The sequence below is a fragment of the Vigna angularis genome, chromosome 11, assembly GCF_016808095.1.
Source record: "Vigna angularis cultivar LongXiaoDou No.4 chromosome 11, ASM1680809v1, whole genome shotgun sequence".
In the NCBI taxonomy this organism is placed as follows: Eukaryota; Viridiplantae; Streptophyta; class Magnoliopsida; order Fabales; family Fabaceae; genus Vigna; species Vigna angularis.
The window spans coordinates 35,155-57,824 of record NC_068980.1 but is presented as its reverse complement, the minus strand read 5'-3'; the positions used below and the strand labels follow the sequence as shown (position 1 = coordinate 57,824).

The following is a 22,670-nucleotide window of genomic DNA, read 5'->3' as shown; positions in this document are numbered from 1 at the left end:
CTGATATTTCATGTGACATCGCCGTTTGCCACATCCACTAAAACTTAACACTGTCCAATTTGAAGGACTAATAATCAGAGTTTCAAAACTATAAGGACTAAAAACCATCAAAATTTTGAGTAGGAACTAAAAACAAAATCATGTGATACTTAAGGGACGAAAAACATATTTAACCCTTAAAAAAAACAATGAAAACTTCATTGAAACTTTGATTAAACCTAATTTTTAATTAAGTAGTAGTTGGTTGTCTCGTAAAACTAGAGATGTCAATAGAAATAATTATTCACCACGGTATAAGAGATGTCAATAGAAATAATTATTCACCACAAGAGATTATATTTTTTTCTTTTTTAGTTCATCACATTGGTCTAATCTTGCATTTACAGTAGATTTCATTTCTTTACTAAAAAACATATTAAAAGCGTTTCCTTTTATGAACTAACTATAATATAATGTACATAATTTTACAATATTAATTATTACAAATTTTACAATATTATCAAAGTGGGAAAAACCAAGATGATTTAAGCTGGGTATTGCAGCAGGATAATCTGTTACCGTACATCGATTCAAATGCATGATTTAGTATTCAACGGACAATAAACCAAGTTTGAAATCGATTTAATTTAAAAATGGCAGTGTAATGCTAGAGACACCTTACTTGATAGAATTACTTGCCATGCAACCCATTTCCAAACCCTAAATCTCAGAAGAGAACATATACTACGAATTTCTGTAACTACTGTTTGATTCTTTCATCTTTAAATTAAAACTACTACAGGAAGTGTCAATCTTTGCGAAGAGGACAAAATGCGACTCCAATCCCCCCGCCCGCCAAAAAACAACGTAAGATACTTTGAGGAATTAAGAATATAGGACATTTGCCACAGAATGATCGTTAGAGATGACAGGAGAAACTGGCAATATCAAAGAATCATCAAATCGACTCGCATACAAAGGCACCACCACAGTTATACCCAGCTGGACCCGCTTAGAGAAAGGCATTACTAGTGGGCAGAGCTGAATGACCCTTATGGGATCAATCAGGTCATGCATATAGACAAGCAAATCTCGAGAGGCTATATCTTCTAGTCATACAAACCATCTTCGCACAGCTGGTCAGAATACGGTTTCCAGCAGTTAATATTTGCCAAGAGCATTTTCCAACACATGTACATGCCCAAAAATAAAAAATACTCATCCAGAATTGTTTGCAACTTCTGCAGCTCTCTGCCTCATCATCTCCATTACAGCTGCTCTTCGCCGTGAATCAGACTGTTGCTGCAACCTCCTCAAGTGTTCTTTTAAATCTCTGATTTCACCCAAAAGAAAAATGTTATACAAGCAAAATATATGAACAGTGACTACAGAAATTGCAACGCTTGACCCACCCACAAACCTGCAACGTGGTACATGGCATTCAGATTCTTTGCAGGCACGAGCATGGAGTTGAAGCAAATACCACATTTTCTTACATAGAACGCAACCTCCGGAGGCACGTGTTTTGCAATGCATCCCATGACGGAAAAGCCCCTTCACCTTCCGACAATTTGGATATTGGCAATGGGCAGAACGACATTGAGATGCATGCACAAGAAGATCAAGCATTCTTCGTAACTGCAAATTATGAAATCCATTTACATCAGACCTTATGAAGAGAAGAGTAATATCGTCAATGAGGTGAATCGGTGCACAACCATAAAGAATTCAATAGTATTTTGTAAATACTATTGAATTATTATCCCGTGTAAATAACAACGTATTTTGTAAACCTCCCCTCTCCTCCCCGAAAAACAAATTGCCAATTCATTGATAATAATCAGAAAAGGTTTAACAAAGTTAACCACGGAAGATGACTAACTAGAGTTCATGCGGCCTTTGTTGCGGCTGCTGTTATCATTGATAGTAACCAAATAAACATTCCAACAAGATGTATGTTCGACATATGCACAAAATTCAAGACAAATTCATAATTCTCACATTCCTCTTCACACTCAAATTTCACTAGATGCATGATTTCCTTATTTGAAATGCATATAACCAACTAATAAACATGATCATTAAAATGACACGGATAGGGCCAAATATAATCTCATTCAAACCTGTAATACTCGTTGTTGCCTAGCTTCCTTGTTCTGAGCATCACGATCTGCTATTGATGGATGATTTGTCAATTTATGAGGATGATCAGTGCCACCATCCTTTTGATAGCAAGCATTGCACACATCATATTCAGGGCAGACTTCACAACGCCAACCTTGGCCTGTTTCTATGTCAAGACGGCAAATGTTACATGTAGTAACAAATGCAGGAGCAGTTGGATTATGAAGATGATAGAGAACCATCATAGAGGAATGCTTGGCCCGCCTTAGAGTATCATACTGATAATGATTTCCCTGACAGAGACTCAGAAATGCCTGCCTAGTGTCAAAGAACTCACTCTCAAGAATCTCATCTTTGTCCTTTGTATCGGCAGGTACATCAATAATTTCCACCTGCAAAGGACATACAGGGTTCGAAAAATTCCAAATTCATTTTTTTTCTAAATTGTAAGCCATCAAAAGAAAATATAAAATCAAACTTCGAGCTCCATAATTTTGACTTAGTTATGCTGAAACCAGGGTGATTCAAAGCCAAGTTGAAGTACTAAAATATGACATGGGAAACCCTAAACCTTAACATACACTAAAAGAAAAATCTATATAAACACCATCTGTGACGAGACTGATTATTAGAGTTAGTCATTTGGGGAAGTTACCTAGAAATAAGAAAAAAGGGTTGATAGGATCTTGTAATTTGAAAGGGAATTTGGATTGTTGTATGTCAAAACCGTGATGCACATTATGCATTTTAGGAAGTTTTTTATTTTATCCTAGCTATAAATTTATTCTTCATTACAATAGTATCTTGCTATTAATACTAGGATTATGTAATCAGATTCAATCCGATAATTACCTGCATTTGTTTCCTTAGAATTAGGTTTCTATATTTCCTAAAATAACCAGCAGGTTCATGTATTTATAGATCCAATGGCCTCATTATGTAATACAGAAGAACTATATCATTCTTTCTAAATTGGAGATTGTAGGATAGCCCAAGCCTCTCAAGCACTGGATCTGAATCTCAAATGTATTGGCTCATAATAATTTTTTCACATGTGTTATACACCCAGGATATATGACTAGGCATGTCATATGTATCAGTATTGGTTGCATTATGACAGCAATATCCTTAACATTATGGAAGTATGTAAGACTCATACTGCCAAGTGGTAACAACTTTTCACAACTGCAAAGGTTACAAAAAACAGGTGAAAAATCAATCACTTAACATGTGAACATTAAAAATGCCTGCTTACTCACAGGATAAAGGATGTGTTTCTCCCTCTGGTTAATAGGATGCCGCTCTCTTTCTTCACGCTTTAGTTCTGCTTCATAACACCTAAGAAAACAATGTTACCCACATACTGAACATCGTTGAATATAAAGGGAAAAAGCAAGACAATCATAAAAATAATGCTAGGTTGAGTATGGAACTGGTTTCGACAACAGATAATCCTAGACAAGGAGAAAAATCATAAAAATAATGCCAATAATGAATACTAAATGCAATATTAAGATGTGCATGAAAACAAGACAATGTCACCAGCCTTTCCAATGCTCTCCAGAAAAGGAACCAAAACAATGACAAACAAATCATAAAATCCTCCTAGAAAACAATGACAACTTCACAAAGGTGAAAGAAAATATGTTGACTGTAGATAGTGGTAGCATATAAATAGAAGGGGCCAGATGCAAGTAGAGAACTTAATATAAAATAATAAACAAAACAGAGTAACGGGAAACATTTGTGTAAGTTCCCCAAATCTCAACAGTTCTTTAATGAAGAGCATCTTTGTTATCACAAAAGACAGACATTTGTGTAACTTCCCCAAATCTCAACATTTCTTTAAGCAACAACTTGAACATAATCAGTTCACAAGTCATGGCTTTATACACTGCTTTTGCACTAGATCCTGCCACTACTGCTTCTTACTTTTCCAAGATACTATATTGTTACCAATAAAAACACAATATCTAAAAGTGGATCTCTTGCAACTCCGTAAGCCTACCCAATCAGCAGCTAAGTATACCAAAATTCCAGTATGATTATTGTGTCCATATAACAAACATTTTCCTAGGGCCCCTTCAACGAACTTTGGAATGTGAATGACTGCATTCCAACATCCTTGTTGGAAGTCCCACATCGACTATAAATAAGACCAATTTATAGTATATAAGTAGGTGCAAACCTCACCTTACAAGCCGGTTTTGTGGGATTGACTTAGGCTTAAAGTCCACTTCTTAACATGATATCAGAGTCAGGTTAAAACTTATCCTAGAGAGATTTGTGTGGACATATTGTTTCACCCGCTATCGGGCCACTAGAACCACCCATTAATGTTTAGTCTCACACTCGAGATGTATATACCTTGGCATGAGGGAATGTGTTGGAAGTCTCACATCGACAAGAGATAAGGCCAATTTATAGTATATAAGTGGGTGCAAACCTCAGCTTACAAGCTGATTTTGTGGGATTAAGTTAGGCTTAAAGTCCACTTTTTAACAATCCTAAACATGGAGAGTTAAGAAATTGACTCACCATATTGACTACAAATGATATGTCATAAAAAGTGACGATAAGGTAGTTCAATTTTCCAACTAGTCTCCTATATTTCCTAGTATCTAAAAGTGGCTTTCCTAACTCAATAAATGTTTAACATTTGGAATCCAAAAGTGTGTCAATGGGTTTGGAATGCATTAGCCCATCTCTAAAATATCTAATGCACTATTAGATTGTTCCACCTCAATCCCTAAGATGCACCCGAGTCTGCCAAGATCTTTTGTCTAAAAATGATGACAAAAGTGTTGCTTTATATATATATGAGACACCATAGTGGTCACTACTTGTAAGAACAACATCATCAACATAAATTATCAAGTAGATGCACCCAACAATTGAATGATGAACACATAATGGCTAGCATCGCTTCAAGTCATACCAAATTGTTGGACTATTAATTGAATCTACCAACAATGCCTCAGGAAAATGCATGAAACCTTATGTTAAGAAATGAACTTTAAATCTAACTCAACCCCACAAAATTGGATTATAAGGAGAGATTTGCACCCACATATATACTTTAAATTGGTCTTATCTCTAATCAATGTGGGACTTCCAACACACCCCCTCACACCGAGATATATACATCTTGTGCGTGAGACTAAACATTAATGAGTGGTCTGATAACGGGTGGAATGATATGCCCAACAAACACAAATCTCGCTAGAATAGGCTATAATTCATGGCTCTGATACCATGTTAAGAAGTAGACTTTAAGTCTAACTCAACCCCACAAAATCGACTTATAAAGAGAGGTTTACACCCACGTATACACTCTAAATTGGTCTTATCTCTAGTCAATATGGAACTTCCAGCACCCCCTCACGCTGAGGTATATACATCTTATGCATGGGACTAAACATTAATGGGTGATCCAATAGCGACCCAATAACGGTGGAATGATATTCCCAACAAATACAAATCTTGCTAGGATAAGTTCTAACTCATGGCTCTAATACTATATTAAAAAGTAGACTTTAAGTCTAACTCAACCTTATAAAAGCGGCTTGTAAGGTGAGGTTTACACCCACATATATCTTCTAAATTGGTCATATCTATAGTCGATGTGAGACTTCCAATACTTTAGAAAGATTTGTAGAGACAACTTACTAAGCCGAAAGACACCCCTGAGAAACAAACCCAAGTGGTTGCTCCATATGCACTTCCTTGGCAAATAACCATGTAGGAAGGTCCTTTTAACATTCAACTAGTAGAGGAGCCAACATTGATGAGTAGGCATGGCTAATAAAAATCTACCAAAGGTCATCTTGGTGACTCGAGAGAACGTTTCACCATAGTCTAACTCGAGTATTTGAGTATAACGTGAGGGGGGTGTTAGAATTCTCACATCAATCAGAGATAAGAACAATTTACAATATATAAGTGGGTGCAAACATCACCTTACAAGCCATTGTGAAATTGAATTAGGCTTAAAGTCCACTTAACATAATGTTACATCCAGACAACTCTTCATATTGCCTCCAATCAGGTGTTTCATGAGAACAAAACATATAGAGATTAATTGACATTTTGTTACAGAGAAGTTGTTGTCTAAGGATCTTATTACTAAGTTTGTCAACTCTAATGAACAACTCGCAGACATGCCAACTAAATCTCTAAGAGAACCTAGGATTTAGTTTATATGTTCCAAGCTTGGTACATATGATATGTATGCTTGGGCTTGAGGGAGAGTGTTCAAATATAATGTTTTTTATTTATTATTTTTCTTGTATGTGAAGCCAGCATTAGGATTAGGGTTTAGGCATGTGCCTTGCCTCTTCTTTGTATCCTATAAATACATCAATAAACGTCTAACAATATAAGTTGAATACATTGTATTTTTCCCATCTCATTTCTTTAAGTCCAATAAAAGAATATTTTGTTTCAACTTTGACACAATATTGAACACCTCTTCAATACGGCATGAACCTGAATAATGAACAACACCAATTTTTGGCTAAGCACTTCCTTGACACTAATATCATTGTTAGAATAATTACTGTTACATATCATCATTAAGGCTAGTCTGTCAGACCAGTAATGAGTAGTACCTAGTTCTGTACCTAGAGGTCTAGTGCAGACTCTTGGTGTTCCATGTACTCTTGCTTTTTCAATATATATATATAGAAGATAATGAGAGGGATCTATTAAGCCCTCAAGAATATATTTTTATCAGTTTTTAATCTCAAGTTGGTATCAGAGCAGGTTCATCCTGCTCTGGTTTTTGTCCTGGGTTGTCTACCAGCATTGTCATTGTCGTTTGCATCTGTCCGATGCCCTTTGCCGTTGTCCGCGGTTGTCTTGTCACTACCTGCAGCTGTCAACTGCAGTTTAAAGCTCTTCAACTTGGTTCTCTGCCATCTCACATCTGTCTGCCGCTGTCCGCCGTCCGCCGTCACTGTTCCGTCCGGCGACCACTGGATCTAGTTCGTCTCTTCACGCGACGACCAACCCCACCGGTGCCGGAGTCCGATTCTCCTCCACGCGCCACTTCTTTGTGCGCTGCGAACAGGCGCGTACTGTTCACGCGCCGCCCTCTGCCCGTCGGAAGGTCACCGCGACACCTCCATAGTTGTCGCCTGAGCCTCCTCTCTCTGTTCTGACCCTCAAAACCCTACTTCAGTGATGTCCAGAAGCTTCCCTTGAAGAAAACCCTAAGAAACCCTCTCGGTTTTTTGGTTCCTCAGTGCCGCGTTTTTTCTTTCTCCTATTTTTATCAAGAATGGCGTCTGGAAATGTTCTTTCTTTCTCTGGAAGTCCCTCCATTACTTCCGAAAAGCTAAACGGAAAGAATTATCTATCTTGGTCTGCTACCGTGGAAATGTGGTTCCTCGGTCAAGGACATTATGACCACCTTGAGCAGGATGGAAGCCAAGTACCTTCTGAAAAGGCTGAACAATGGAAACAAGCAGATTTCCAATTGTGTGCCCTATTGTGGCAATCTGTGGAACCCCAACTTTTGATATCTCTTAGAGCCTTCAAAACATGTCACTCTTTTTGGAAGAAAGCTCAAAGCATTTATGCTAATGATATTCAACGTCTTTATGATACAGCAAACAAACTTACATGTCTCAAAATGATAGACCATGATATGGTCTCCTTCATGACTGAAGCCCAAGCAGCTGTGGAAGAGTTGAGAATGTTCTTGGAAGTGGAATCTTCGGAAGACATCAAGAAGAAGCTTGACAAGTATTATATGGAAGAGTCATGGTTGCAAAAGAGGAGGACGTGGCACTAGAGGAGGAGGACGTGGAGGTCGGGGATGTCCACATGTAAGAGGGTAGGTCACACTCAAGAAAATTGCTACTCCTTGCATAGTTTTCCTTCAAAAACCGCCAATATCTCTAAGGCTGAAACTCCCACTTCCGAGTCCAAGTTCACTGAGGAAGAGTATCAAGAGTATCTGCGATTAAAGTCTAACAGCTTGGCCCAATCATCTCAATCCCCAAGTACATCCACAGCTTGCATTTCTCGATCCATGGAAGGTCAAAATTCATGGGTAATTGACTCGAGTGCTTCTGATCACATCTCTGGTTATACCTCATTGTTCTCAACCCTTTCCCTCCAAGAAAAACCCCATTTCATTACCCTTGCAAATGGCTCTAAAACTTGTTCAAAGGGAGTCGGTCAAGTCTCCCTGTCTCCTTCTCTCACTCTGAAATCTGTTCTTTTTGTCCTTAACTGTCCATTCAATTTACTTCCCTTAAGTCAGTTAACCAAAATGTTACATTGTTCAATAACTTTTGATTCAAAATCTTTTGTTATACAGGAGCGTGGTTCGGGGAGATAGATTGGAGAAGGATATGAAGCTGGAGGTTTATACCATTTTGGATCTGTCCACATGTATCCTGTGTTGCAGCTCTTCCCCCTAAAGTGTTACATGACCGATTTGGCCATCCTCACTTGTCAAAGTTAAAAAAGATGTGTCCTGAACTTAGTGGTCTTCAGACTTTAGAATGTGAGTCTTGTCAACTAGGAAAACATGTTAGATCTATCTTTCCTAAAAGGTCTCAATCAATGTGTAATTCTAGTTTTTCTATTTTTCATTCTGATGTCTGGGGACCTAGTCACATCTCTTCTTTTGGTTTTAGGTATTTTGTTACATTTATTGATGAGTATTCTAGATGTACTTGGGTTTATCTAATGAAAGATCGCTCTGAATTGTTACCCATCTTCACATCCTTTTTGAATGAAATCAAGAACCAATTTGGTCAAGTAATTAAAATCTTAAGAAGTGATAATGCTAAAGAGTATTTCTCCTCCACTTTTTCTGCAATCCTTAGCTCCCATGGTATTTTTGCATTAGTCCACTTGTCCTCATACACCCCAGCAAAATGGTATAGCCGAAAGAAAAAATAGACACTTGGTTGAAACTGCTCGTACCCTTTTGCTTGGTGCCCATATTCCTGTTCATCACTGGGGGATGTCATCTTAACTGCATGTTTTCTTATTAATAGGATGGCCTCCTCCTCTCTCAATAATAAAGTCCCTTTCTCCATTCTCTTTCCCAATGATCCTCCCTTTCACACCCCTCCTCGAGTTTTTGGTTGTGTCTGTTTTGTTCACGACATGTCTCCGGGGCTAGACAGCTCTCCGCTCGATCAAATGTGTCCTTTTAGGCTATTCTCGGCTTCAAAAAGGGTACCGGTGTTACTCCCCTGAAACCAAGAAGTACTACATGTCTGTCAATGTTACATTCTTTGAACAAACACCTTTCTTCTCTCCATCTGTTCAAGATGTTCATATCCTCCAACAGGTCCTTCCTCTTCCAGTGGTCGAGTCCAATATCTCCAATGTCTCAGTCAATCCAAGTCATGCTCAAGGTCCTCCCGAACCTTCCTCTCCACATATTGATATCTTCCGCCACAGTACCCTGATGGGTAGTCCTCTTCCAGAAAATGGTGGATCTCCTCCTTCAGATTCTTCTCCCTCATCGCCTCCTGCCACGCCTCCTGGTAAAAATGATTCTGGTTGGCCCATTGCTCTCAGAAAAGGTACTCGTTCCACTCAAAACCCTCATCTCATTTATAATTTTCTTAGCTATCACAGACTGTCACCCTCCTTTTATTCCCTTTTATCCTAGTGTCTTCTGTGGTTATACCCAAAAATGTGAAAGAAGCACTTGATCATCCTGGATGGCGACAAGCCATGATTGCAGACATGCAGGCTCTTGACCACAGTAATACTTGGGAGCTTGTGTCACTTCCCTCGGGCAAAAAGGTTGTTGGTTGTCGATGGGTATATGCAGTTAAAGTCGGCCTTAACGGTGACATCGATAGGCTAAAAGCCCGGCTAGTTGCAAAAGGGTACACTCAGGTTTATGGCCTTGATTATTGTGACACCTTCACAATGGCAGCCATTCGTCATTGGCCACTTCATCAATTGGATATCAAAAATGCCTTTCTCCATGGTGATCTTGAGGAAGAAGTTTATATGGAGCAACCTCCTGGGTTTGTTGCTCAGGGGGAGTCTGGTATGGTTTGCAAATTGCACCGATCTTTATATGGGCTCAAGCAATCACCACGTGCTTGATTTGGAAAATTCAGCTTCATTGTTCAAAAATTTGGGCTAAAACGCACTGAAGCAGATCACTCAGTCTTTTATTATCATTCGTCTCTCGGGAAATGTGTTTACTTAGTAGTATATGTTGATGATATTGTCATTACAGGAAATGGTACTGCTGGAATATCTCAATTGAAGGAGTACTTGTGTAGACATTTCCAAACCAAGGATCTTGGAAGCCTCAAATACTTCTTAGGCATTGAAGTAGCTCAGTCAAAAGATGGAGTTGTAATCTCCTAAAGGAAGTATGCTCTGGATATTTTGCAAGAAACAGGCATGATTGATTGTAGACCGGTTGACAGTCCTATGGACCCAAATCAAAAATTAACAACAGAAGAAGGTGAGTTATTCTCCGACCCGGAGAGATATAGGAGGCTAGTTGGAAAACTAATCTATCTCACTATTACAAGGCCGGATCTATCTTTTGCAGTTGGAGTGGTTAGTCAGTTCATGCAAGCTCCATGTGTTGGCCATTGGAATGCTATCATTCGCATTCTAAGGTATGTGAAAAAGGCTCTCGGGCAAGGGCTGTTATATGAAGAAAAAGGAAGCCTTCAGGTATCAGGATATTGTGATGCCGATTGGGCAAGTTCTCCTATGGATAGACGATCTACTACTGGATATTGTGTTTTCCTTGGAGAAAACATTATCTCATGGAAAAGTAAGAAACAGAATGTAGTGGCTCGATCAACAGCTGAAGCTGAATATAGGGCAATGGCGTCACTAACATGTGAACTTATATGGGTGAAGCAGTTCCTTCAAGAGCTTAGCTTCTGTGACATCCAGAGTGTGAAGATGTATTGTGATAACCAAGCTACTCTTCACATTGCATCAAATCCAGTGTTTCACGAGAGAACTAAACATATAGAAATTGATTGTCATTTTGTTCGGGAAAAGTTATTATCAAAAGAAATATGTATCGAGTTTGTTGGATCAAATGACCAACTTGCAGATGTGTTGACCAAGTCATTAAGGGGACCTTAGATTGAGTTTATTTGTTCCAAGCTTGGTACATACAATCTATATGCTCCAGCTTGAGGGGGAGTGTTAGAATAATTACTGTTACATATCATCATTAAGGCTAGTACTGTACCTAGAGGTCTAGTGCACACTCTTGGTGTTCCATGTACTCTTGTTTTTTCAATATATATAGAAGATAATGAGAGGGATCTGTTAAGCCCTCAACAATATATTTTTATCAGTTTTTAATCTCAAGTATCATAAAAAAGTAAAAAGAAGTTATAACAAAACAACTTACATTATTAAAAACCTAAGGCATACATCACTTTTTTAGGTTTATTTCATGAGACTTTATTAGTTATTTTAACTATAAAGAGAAACACTTCTAATATAGGGAAGTTGTAAAAAAACTTGGCAAATTATTTTTAGAATGAGAATTATATAAATCTTAATTCTCAATTGAGATTTTCATACCAAACTATTTTTTGTCATCAAATTACTAGCGGGAATGTGTCATATTTTGGACATTAGTTCTATCCCAATATCATGACAGTGTCATGTTTAGTATCTAAGACGGAACTTGATAGCATTAGAGATAAATAAATTGAGAAGTTCCTCTCAACAAAATTTGAAATAGAATTTGGAGTTAAGATATTTTCTTCGAATGGAAGTGGCTAAGTGAAAAAGGAAATTGTACTCTCCCAAAGAATTATTTAAACTATTAAACGAATCTGTGATATGATTAAAGGTACTAGCTAATACATTTGTATTAAAACATATTTTCTATTTTTGGTAAGATCTTATGAGTCCTAGTGCCTACTTTTCATGTTCTTGCAACTGCCCTAAAGGTGCTACGTCTTGACAGCATTGGTTATTTGGTCTAGTTGAGTTCAGTGTACCTTAGGAAGTGATGATATTTTAAATGTTTTATTGGTCTCCTGAAAATAGTAATAATAGAGGCAATCTTAGCAAATTCAGAAAAAAAAAAAAAACATTTTTCTCTCTACTCCGGAAAACAAAAAAGAATTATTATAGTATATTTTTCGCATATTTAAATTGTCATACTAAATGACAGAACAAGTTTATCAAAGAATCCTTACTTGTCACAAATCTGAAAATTCTTGCATTGCCTGCAAACCCAACGGTTGCCTGACACCATCAGAATACAACAATGACTGCATGCATGCTGCAAATGAACCATGATAAAATCTTCCTTCATTGGGGAAATGGTTTCGCCAAGCTGGAGGGGGATCAAAATTTTACAATAAAGAAATTATTAATTCCACAGAAGTTAACCCCATATAAATGTCAAAAACATGATTAGCAATGGACTTAATTTGCAGAAAAGAACAAATGAAGAATAATATGTTCAACTATTAAAATGCCAAATTACTTTGTGCATCAGGAGAAGATCCTTTGTGGCATTTCCAGAAAGATCTGACTGACCAGATGCTTTTAAAGCCCTTTTTGTTATAGTCTTCTTAGTGGTTCCTTTCTTATTTTGTTTTCTTCCATCTTCCTCTTGACGAAGCTGATGAATCAAATCCTCGGCTGCCCCAGGCCAATAGTCACCATCAAAATATGGGAGCCTTGCAGCTGTAACCTTCGCCCTACATTCACCAGAAGATACAAAGAAATGGTCGTACAAGTTGGTGAGATCAACCACAATATTCTCCTTGGCAGCTTTTCTTAACATAGCAAGGTACCTGTAGAAATATATTATGAAACAAATTATTAGTGTTAGAGATGAATACCTTGCATTTTGTACATATAGAACATCGAAGCAACTTTACTTTCTCATTTGTGAACTTTCAAACTTACCATTCCCTAAGCTTATCAGATTTTGGTGTTTTCTGAATTTCTGGATGACAATATAAAATATAATCTTCACCCTTTAGTGGCGGACAAGCCCAAATGTAGCAGCTAGTGAAACCACGTTTCTTGCAATACTCAAGGTATCCAATCTAAAACAAAATCAGAATTAAAACTACTCAAATATTTCTATATCATAGAAATTATAAGAAGAAAACAAATCAGAACTTGAATGTATCAAAGAAAGGGTTCCACAGAGCTGTATAAAAGATCATCATACACAAGGACAAGGAATCAGCAATAAAGGTTACCAGAATTTCATGATAAACAAATGTTCGAAGAGCTTCTCCAGTCACTGCTTTAACCTCAGGCCTAAAATACTTAACAGAGTCCAGATATGAAAGATAAACCCGACGCTGATTTGGAAATTTACTTTCAGATCCAAACTCTTGAACATACATGCCAAAGAGGCATACTTCCACCCCTTCAATCTTCTGAAACAACAAAACTACCTGAAATGAAAACCAAATGTCATAAAAATTCACATAATAAATAGCGACTTGATTACCAACATAACTAAATATGAACCCTTACCTTCGATTTATATGGGAATTCTGTTGGGTAATTTTCTTCCTGAAAAATCTCCAAAAACCGCTGTTTAACTTCTAACTTCTTGTCAACAGAGGACACAACCCTTATAACAAGAGATTCAGCTCCAGGCACCTGGGAACATCAATTAAAAAGTGTTTATATATATATCCAGCATAAACACACACCAAAACATAATTCTCTCCGCAGAAAACCAGTTAGGAGTCATCAAGCTCAAATAAAAATATGCCACCGACATAAAACACAATAACACAGAATGACAAGAATGTGTATAAAAAAATTAAATGATCAAAGTATAAGCTCAATACTCCAATCACACAAAATTCAGATGAAAGCATACAATAATACAAAAGTGATAGATGAAATTTTATGACAATGAGTAAGACTAGGGTTGACTATCTAGACTAGTGGTCCTAGGTCAACAATTAATTTTAACCATAACATTGATCTAATAATTATCGGATTCTCCACACAAAATACTTGTCCCCTTCCCCCAATCTCACAGGCCACCATTTGCCGATGCCGAAGGTGATTTCTGCAGCAGCAGTAAGCTTTTTCTTCCGTTCCTTTGGCATCCCATCTACAGACACAAAAACATGCTGACAACTACCACATCTCCAACCTCAACAGCCATGCCACCCACATTGCAACACATCCAAATGCCATCAGACAGCGGTACCAGCCCCCGCATCACCACAGTTGCAACTTGTTATCATAGTATAAACACACTGAAGGCAGAGGAGGCCTCAGTCCTGAACAAGCTCTTTGTATTTGATAATCCAATGAGGTTAAACAAAAACAAAAATCACATGTATAAATAAAAAAAAACAATAATGTAGTGTATTCAATTTAACTGGCCAAAATGCAAAGAGCTCAGAGACTGAAATACGGAGAAGGAAACAACAAAGTGCCATGGACAGCCCCACATCAGCAAATAAGGAACTTGGTGAAGGGGAAAGTACTCCAGAAGAAAGGATTTGTATCTGGCGTTGCAATAAGAAGACTCACATCATCTAAAATAAGAAAGGGGTCAGTCTTTGAATTTATGGTGTTGAATGCAGATATGTTGTCACAAATGTGCCTGAAGCATAGTGCCAGATGCAGTGGGGCATCTCGGAGGCATAGAGATGTCACTAGAAGCAGGTGAAGGAGTTTCTCAGAAAAGAGGAGTAAAGAAGAAAAGGTTTGATGCAGAGGATGCATAATAACACTGTAGAGTAATCCAAGTGTTACAAATAATGGTCCTTCATAGACCAACTTATACAGTGGTCCACCCTAGAATTACTCTTATGACTGTAATAAATAATCTGCAGCCAACCTGGTGAAAATTCAGCATGCAATTTGGTTTTAGTAATAGATGTTAACTAAGGAAATGGTAACTCTTGGAAAGTGGACCTTAATTCTAACTTAACTTAATTTTCCTTATCAGACTTTCAAAGTGAAATTTACAACCATTTATATGCTATAATTTGGTTATATTTTTAGTTAATGTGAGATTACCAACAGTAACTATCAAGTTTTAACTCTTGTAAAAGCTAAAGCTATTAGGTGAAGGCTAGTGAATGGCACAAGACACCGACACAGGAGTCCATTGGGCTTGAAGCACGGATAATTACAAAGCCCAACCTAACTTTAGTTGAAATTCAATACTTTGTAGGAAAAGGTTACATCAATAGAGCTCTATCTAATTTAATCATATATATATGATGCCAAGAGTCAACTTTACGTATATCTCAAGCCATTATTAGACAGAAGCTCATGAATGATTCTCTACATATGCAATATACAAAGAAATAAATCACCTCATCATAATTTTTCCCTTGAAGTCGGGCCCTCTCTTGTCTCTCAAGCTTTAGTCTCCTAAATAATCGTTGCTCTATTTGGTCACTGAGAATTGTTCTGGGTAAATCCTTGGCTCCAAGAACAGCATTTTGGGGTAAGGGCTTGCGCTCACCTCTTTCTACTTCTTGAATATAGCAGTTAGGGCATGTATATTCAGCTTGTCCACCATCATTTCTTCGACCATTAAATAAGGCACAAATTTGATGTTGCCATGCTTCACATTTATCACATTGAACCCACTGCAGATAAAGTAGATGGTTAATAGAACAAATTAAACTGCTAATTGATAAATAAAATAAGACATGTGATACGAACCCATTCCTCTGTTTCCTCATCATTTTTCTTCTTTTCTAACCTTGACTTAGGAAAAGAAGTTCCATCAACAACAATGGTGTCTCCACGAGGCTCATTGTAGCATGGTATACAAAAATAGTGTCGTGTATCACCAGTACCCATTGTATAATACATATTATTGCGTTTAATCCGAACACCACATGTTGTGCAATAAATAGGGGGTGGTTCAAAAGTTAATTTCTCTACTGCACACAACTGACAGGAGTTCTCACTCATTGAATGCTCCATGGCTTGATTCTTCTCTGCCTTTGATTTGCTCTGGCACAATAAAATAGATGCATCAAGGAAAAATAAGGATATCCACACAATCAAAGAAGAATGAGAATGAGATAAAGCAACTGAAGAAGCAAAAACAAGCATTATACAATTATTAGGCAAACCTTCAAAAGGTTATTTGTAACATTTAGCAAAACTAACATCCTACCATTTTTAAATAATTGGGATGATAGGATTTTGTTTTTCAACGAGTTTGTGAGCATTTAACTCAATAAATTCCCTAAACACCTATAGGAAAATACAATGGTTATCACTCTGGATTTTTTCATGCAAAATCTATGCCTCAAAGATGAAGAGAAGCTAAAATGAAAATAAAGCTGATTGCATTAAGCAAATTAAGCCTCCAGAAGAAGCATAGGAAATTACATCTTCATAAACTTGACAAAATGAGGGGAAAGATTCAAACACTCAAACAAATTATAGACATGTCGTATTATATGCATGAATAATCACAAAGTTCAGTAGATTACAAATAGCATAAGTATCAAGATGAAATGATGATTAGGAACTCAAGTTCTGCATATGAATGATAAGCATAGTTCACGATTTCCATCTGATGCATTTAGTCATTTTTAGGTTTTCAGAGAATCCTGGGCTGGGAGTTCTAGTAAACTAGGGATGGGGGTTTATATAAGACAAAGGCAGGGAAAGCTCAATGAAATTCCTGCATTTCATGATTTTTAAATTATAATAGATATTGATCATGCTATCATTAAGTTAATGGCTATAAAGTAATTTTTCAATTGAAAACAGATTACACCAGAATAAAAGTCTTACTTGGCCAACCCATTGCCTGAGGCCAGTGATATGTTCCCTGACTTGCTCAGGAGTAAACAGCTCTGTCAATGAGACTCCCTTTATTTTTGGCTTACCAGACTTGGTTGCAGCTCCAGGTTCAGATGGCTGGGTCACATTTTCTTGCTTATCTTGACCACTTTCTTTCTCAGTTCTAATATTCTCCAGCCTAGCTATATTAGCAGGCTCATTGTATGTGACAGGCTTAGCAGTGGGCCTTTTGTCATGTGCATTATCCTCCTCCATTCTTGTCTCGTTGAGATTTTCATGCATTGAATGCGCCAGAACTTCTGCTTTAACTTCTTTAAGCTCAGATTTAATTGATACAGACATATCCCCACATGAGTAGGACTGGCATTGAGTATCCTTTGAATCTCGTAATTCACAGTTTGGAAGAGCAGATGAGGCAGCACTATCATATTCAGGATTAGTGGACTGGGTGTATTGCTCAGTTTTCATACGCTTTGGAGCTGGTAGGTCTTCTGAAATTTCAACCACTAGTTGAGACTTGGAGATCAATCTAGATGAAAGGCCCACTGCATTAAAGGTTTCTCTGGATACATTTAAAGCAACTGGCAAACATGGTTCAAGATCTGACTGAACTCGGGACTTAAGTTGAAATGCATGTCTATACTTCCTTACTAAAATGCAAACAGGGCAATGTGGATTCCTGCATTTTATGTAATGATGAAGCAATTTCCTGGTACGACCACAACGAGGATATGGACAATGAGATATAATGCATCTATCTACATGATTACATAACTTCTGCATAATAGAACAATGGCGTTCTTGGCATTGCCCTTCTGGGGCAGAACAGCATCGAGCATGAAACAAAAATAAAAGCCACTTTTGTTGATTTCTGTGTTCATTCTCTTTAGAGGCAACAGCTTGACCAATAATAGATCCATCTAATGGTAAATTACAGCATTGGGTTTCATCTTGCCTTGGTATTCTTTGATGAAAATCAATGGGAAGATGTTGTTCATGTAACATACCCTTAGGAACATCGTTTTCATCTTGTGATCGAGGCCACTGATTTTTAAGTATGGATTTAGATAGTGACCCAACTGAAAGACAGTTAAAATTATTTTGAGACTCTGAAACCAATTGATAAGGATGCAACATTTGTTGAGAAATTTGAGGTGGTGATGAGGATGAGTTGTGTTGATCCAATGAAACCTGCTGCTGAGCAACCTTAGAGCAGTCTTTAGAAGGAATCTGTTGGAAATGGTTGTGCATTTCAGATGTATGGAACTGCTCAGAAAGCTGAGAAGTGAGAATTTCTTTATGTGGTTCAACACCAGGCTCAGACTTTATGTTATTGTCTAGACCGGAAGAGAGTTGAGACTGAGGGAAGGCATCATTGTTGACCAAATGCTGAGGTTGCTGACTTTGCTGATTCAGCTGAAATTGCTGTGGAGCATACCAATCTGACTGGTGACATTGTTGGGTTCTTTGCTCATATTGATGTTGAGTATTTAAACGGTCATTTCTTGGAGTCAGGGAAGACTGGAATTTTAAATTTTTGAATGAACTTATTGCTTGAGAGTTGTGATGAGCAGTATGATTCATAGTGGGCAAATTCGAATGACCACTTATGAGTGAGCTGGAAATGGGTATTGAGGGCAATTTTACAGCATTCATGTTCTGAGTGTTCAACATAGAGCCAGAGGATGTTGCAGATACATAAAAGCTTCCAGAATTAAAAGTGTCAACATTAATCAATCCATATTTGTCACCTGAAAATATGATTGTTACCCTTTGCATGAGATCCAAAATTGGTACAGAGAACAAAATATCTTTCCGTCCCTCAAAGTCTAACTGGAAAAGATGTGCACATAGACATATGACCCAACAAACAACAACAACCAAGACTTTTCCCATTAGGTTGCAAACAAGACGTTTTTGTGTGGACTACTACTTAGGATTATCATATCTCTATATTTAAATATTGATTTACTTTTTATCATGTTTCTTCAGCTTTTTCTATCTTAATAAGAACTGGATATCAAAATCCTAATTTCAGATCCTTCTTTTATAAGTTCGGATAATTTTTAGATACAGTCATATTAATTAGGGATCTCTTTATTTTATTTTATCAATTAGAATAATTTCTAGTCCTGATTCTATTAATTAGGAAAATATTTAATTTTGTCAATAAGGACCAATACAATAAATGTTTGGGATATCTTTGTAACCCTTGTAAAGGGCAGGTTTGATTGAAACATGATTGATGTGAAATCATTATCTGAAAAACATGAGCTAGTCTAGGAGGACCCTCTTCTTGCTTTTACATTGTTTACAAGAAAGATTACTTCAGGTATATGTCCAACACTCGATCCTACACAAAGGTTCATAACAGTTTTATCATAAATCATGTAAAGCCAACAACAACACAGCTAAAAAAGATTATAACCCTGCTAGGAAGGGCAGGAAAAGAGGTAAAGACCTTTGATTTCACACCCCATAAAATCAAACAAAAAAAATAAGAAATATTACCCTGCACTACTGGCTGTTGATTTTGATCAAATAGCTGCTGTAAGTTCTTAGGGGAATTAGAGTATGCTGAAGTGTAGTCTTCAGTCCCGAGTTCATTTGCAATTTGTATGCTGTTTCCAATCAAACCTAGCCCACTATTGATAGAACCATTTGGATCAAATGTGTTTTGCAGTAAATCAGATCTCCTTCCACCATCAATTTGACTGCCAAGGTTGTGCAATGCATGATTGTTGTGGTCACTATCTTGCAGCTTCTGGTGCCGCTGTGGCTGAGACTGTGACGGCAATAGTAATGTAGAATCAACACCGGAAAAAGAACTGTTGTTACTTGAAGGATCCATATTTGTATATGAATGATTATTGCTGACACTAAATCCTGGAGTTGGAATCATCTGGCTAGTAACTCTTTGCACCCCTACGGATGACATATTTCCTCCTGAACCAATGGAAAAACTTGTAGCAGAGTGCTTGTAACCATTAGACAAACCTGCAATAAGTAGACCCAATAATGCAGGAAAAGAAAATCATAGTGAAATGACTAAGGAATACAGGCAACCAGAATTACCATCAGATCTATTTAAGGTGCTGCCAAGCATGCCACCTGCTGGTAACATGTTTACACTATTGACAGATGGGGATGCTATGCTGTTAGATCCACTGGCAGCAATCATTGACGTATCCACAGAAGATGCCGTGATCATGGTGGAATTTGTAATATGTGACATGCCAGGTGTTGGTATCATTGTAGCAATTGGAGAAGAGCTAACGAGCTGAGGATGTTGGTGGTGGTTAGTAGTCATAGATGACATTCTAAGGAAATTAGATAAGCGACTGTCTAGTGTGTCTAAGTTCATGTAGTCCTCCTGAGAAACAAATACAAAACCATCATCATCACTAAAAAAATGTAATAGTTGGGAACAGAATATAAAATGAGAGAACAGTACAAAGATCCTAAGATTAGACAAGGAAATAATGTACAGGTCGCATGCTGTAACTGACAGAATCAGAAATTTCCAGGATTTAAAGAGAGGAAAAGTAAATTCAATAACATCCCACCAAAAGTGTACAAGACAATTAGCTAGAGGCATGGAAAAACCTTAGATATAGCAGCTTTTAACAGGCCCTCCTCGAGACGTTTTGCAAGATCCTTAACCTTCCTTTTATGTGCTTCTGTAACAGGATGCTGGTACTTAAGCAGTAATTTATTACATCTGGAAGGTAACAAGTAACACGTCCGTTGTTGTCAAGTAAAATTAGCATAAAATATAAAAGATTGTCATAAAATAACTATTCCAGAAACTTATGTTGCTAGGTGAAAGCATAATCAGACCTGCCTTCTTGAGCATAGGCATAAAGGCTTTTGATCACATCGCAAGAAATAATTATTACGAAAGCTAAAGAAATTCAACAATGCTTGTGAATTATTCTATACCTAAGAGCTAGTCTGGTTTAAGAAGTGCACATAATGAAAAGTTTTCACCATAAAAGCATATAAAAAAAGTAGAGGCAAGTAATATTAGTTTCAGGCTGACATGTAAAGCCTGTGTTGGAGGTGCTCCCAAACACACAGTAAAACAAAATTATCATGTGTATATTATACAATTTAAGGCTATGTAGACCAAAGATAGATGGGTCCATGGGCACTTAATATAATCATCGATGGAAAGACAATAAACCAGTTCTCCTAGAAAGCACCTAAACTACGAGGGTTCTAGTCAATACTTTGATAGACTGAACTGGCTAATACAAAGTTAAGCAATTAAATTATGAAAAAGACTAAACAGAATATATTGCATATCGTAAAGCTTCAACATTAATAAGCTCTCAAACTCTTTCACTTTCCATTCGTTTTACAATGAGGAGTATAAAGTCTTATACTCTTATCCTACTACATAAGGTTCCTTGATCAATGTCATTGAGCTCTATCAAAAAATATTTCTCTAGTTTTGTTTTTAGATAACTTCAACAGGTTATTTCCAAATATGAACTTATGTATAGAATGTATGCCTTGTCTGCCTAGATTGTGTCAATTAGCTTTGTCTAAGAAAAATATACATTACCCATATTAATACCCTACCCTAAAGATAAAACTACTGTTCATGTGACTCAGCACAGTTCACCAAACGAATGTGTACCAAAAATAAACTATTTACAAATGCATTAAAAATAAAACTTACATTCTTTCAAGCGTAAGAGATCGTGCTCTAAGAAATTCAGCGTCCATATTTGGAAAAACACCTAAATTTGGCATCTGATGCAGGGCATTTCCATTCAGCTGAATCAGGCCAGGCAACTGAGACCCAGATTGATTAGGTACCTGCCCTGATATCTTTTCTGGAAACTGTGCCTGTGATTTCATTGTCTTTATTCTTCACATTTGATTTTCCAGCCAAATATATCATTTCTAAAACCTGTGCCAGGATTCCACCATCAAATACCAGTTCAGTTGTATGCCTGTAACACAAAACCACGTCGTCATGGTAAGAACCAAACAAGTCCATGACTTATAAGTAAATCTTGAAGGAGAATAGAAAACTAAATATGATTACTTGACATAACTCAGGGAACAATCCCAGAATCATACAACAAAACTGTTGCCAGTATTCTCGGTAACCCCATTTAAATGTATCAAAAAATCAACAATTCAAAAGCCCAGATTACATAGAAGAAAGATATCTGAAGTCACAAAATCTGGAAGAAAATGACTAAATATAATAAATACCATCATCATCATAAAATATGCTGAATTCTATCAAAAGGCGTAGACAAAATTCCGCACAGCAAATCCCCCTCTGCTCGTGATTGGTAATTGAAATATTAAAATTGGATTAAATAAAATTAATTAACTATAATAGTTACAGTGAGTAACCCACTGTAGATAGGTAGATAGTAAATCAAGCCAAATAAAAACAGGTAAGGAAAAAGTAAACCCTAAAGTTGATGGGTTACATCAAACCTAAACGCCGGGACGATGGTACAAACTCGTCAGAAGTTTAAAATTACTAAATAGAATCGGAAGTAGCCACGATTATCAGATGACCAAGATGACTACGATCAACGATCCTTTTACCTTAGAAAGTCGGTTACACCGTTCCAAGTAAACGCACGTGCGAAATTTGCTACGAACGAATCAAAATAGGAATTGAAGTATGCAAAAGCAAACTTTGGAAAACAAGTTTGTTTAAATAGGTTTCACCTGCTAATTTTTCTTTGCAAAATTTAACCGGCAAAAAATATAAAAATTAGAAAATGATAATATTTTTAGTTTTTTTTTAACTATTACCGCCTTTAATGTAT

The 22,670-nt window shown here is 37.1% G+C and overlaps 1 protein-coding gene across 6 annotated transcripts; it reads right to left on the bottom strand.

Moving 5' to 3' along the window:
• Nucleotides 1-600: 600 nt before the first annotated feature.
• LOC108332991 (histone acetyltransferase HAC1) lies at nt 601-22,530 on the bottom strand. 6 transcript variants are annotated; one of them, XM_052870369.1, is made up of 17 exons: nt 22,444-22,530; nt 21,551-21,827; nt 20,470-20,584; nt 19,939-20,236; nt 19,375-19,860; nt 16,855-18,614; nt 15,763-16,059; nt 15,408-15,686; nt 13,591-13,719; nt 13,308-13,508; nt 13,006-13,148; nt 12,578-12,890; nt 12,285-12,424; nt 3,363-3,441; nt 2,103-2,495; nt 1,392-1,617; nt 601-1,312 (listed from the first exon to the last, which is right to left on the bottom strand). In XM_052870369.1, the coding sequence occupies exons 2-17, from the start codon at nt 21,730-21,732 to the stop codon at nt 1,305-1,307; spliced, it is 5,049 nt and encodes a 1,682-aa protein (XP_052726329.1). In that variant the 5' UTR covers nt 21,733-21,827; nt 22,444-22,530; the 3' UTR covers nt 601-1,304. The 6 variants fall into 6 exon arrangements, with proteins under 6 accessions (XP_052726329.1, XP_052726324.1, XP_052726328.1 ...); XM_052870364.1 differs by having other exon boundaries at nt 722-1,312; nt 1,400-1,617; XM_052870368.1 differs by having other exon boundaries at nt 722-1,312; nt 1,400-1,617; nt 19,375-19,809.
• Nucleotides 22,531-22,670: the final 140 nt, after the last annotated feature.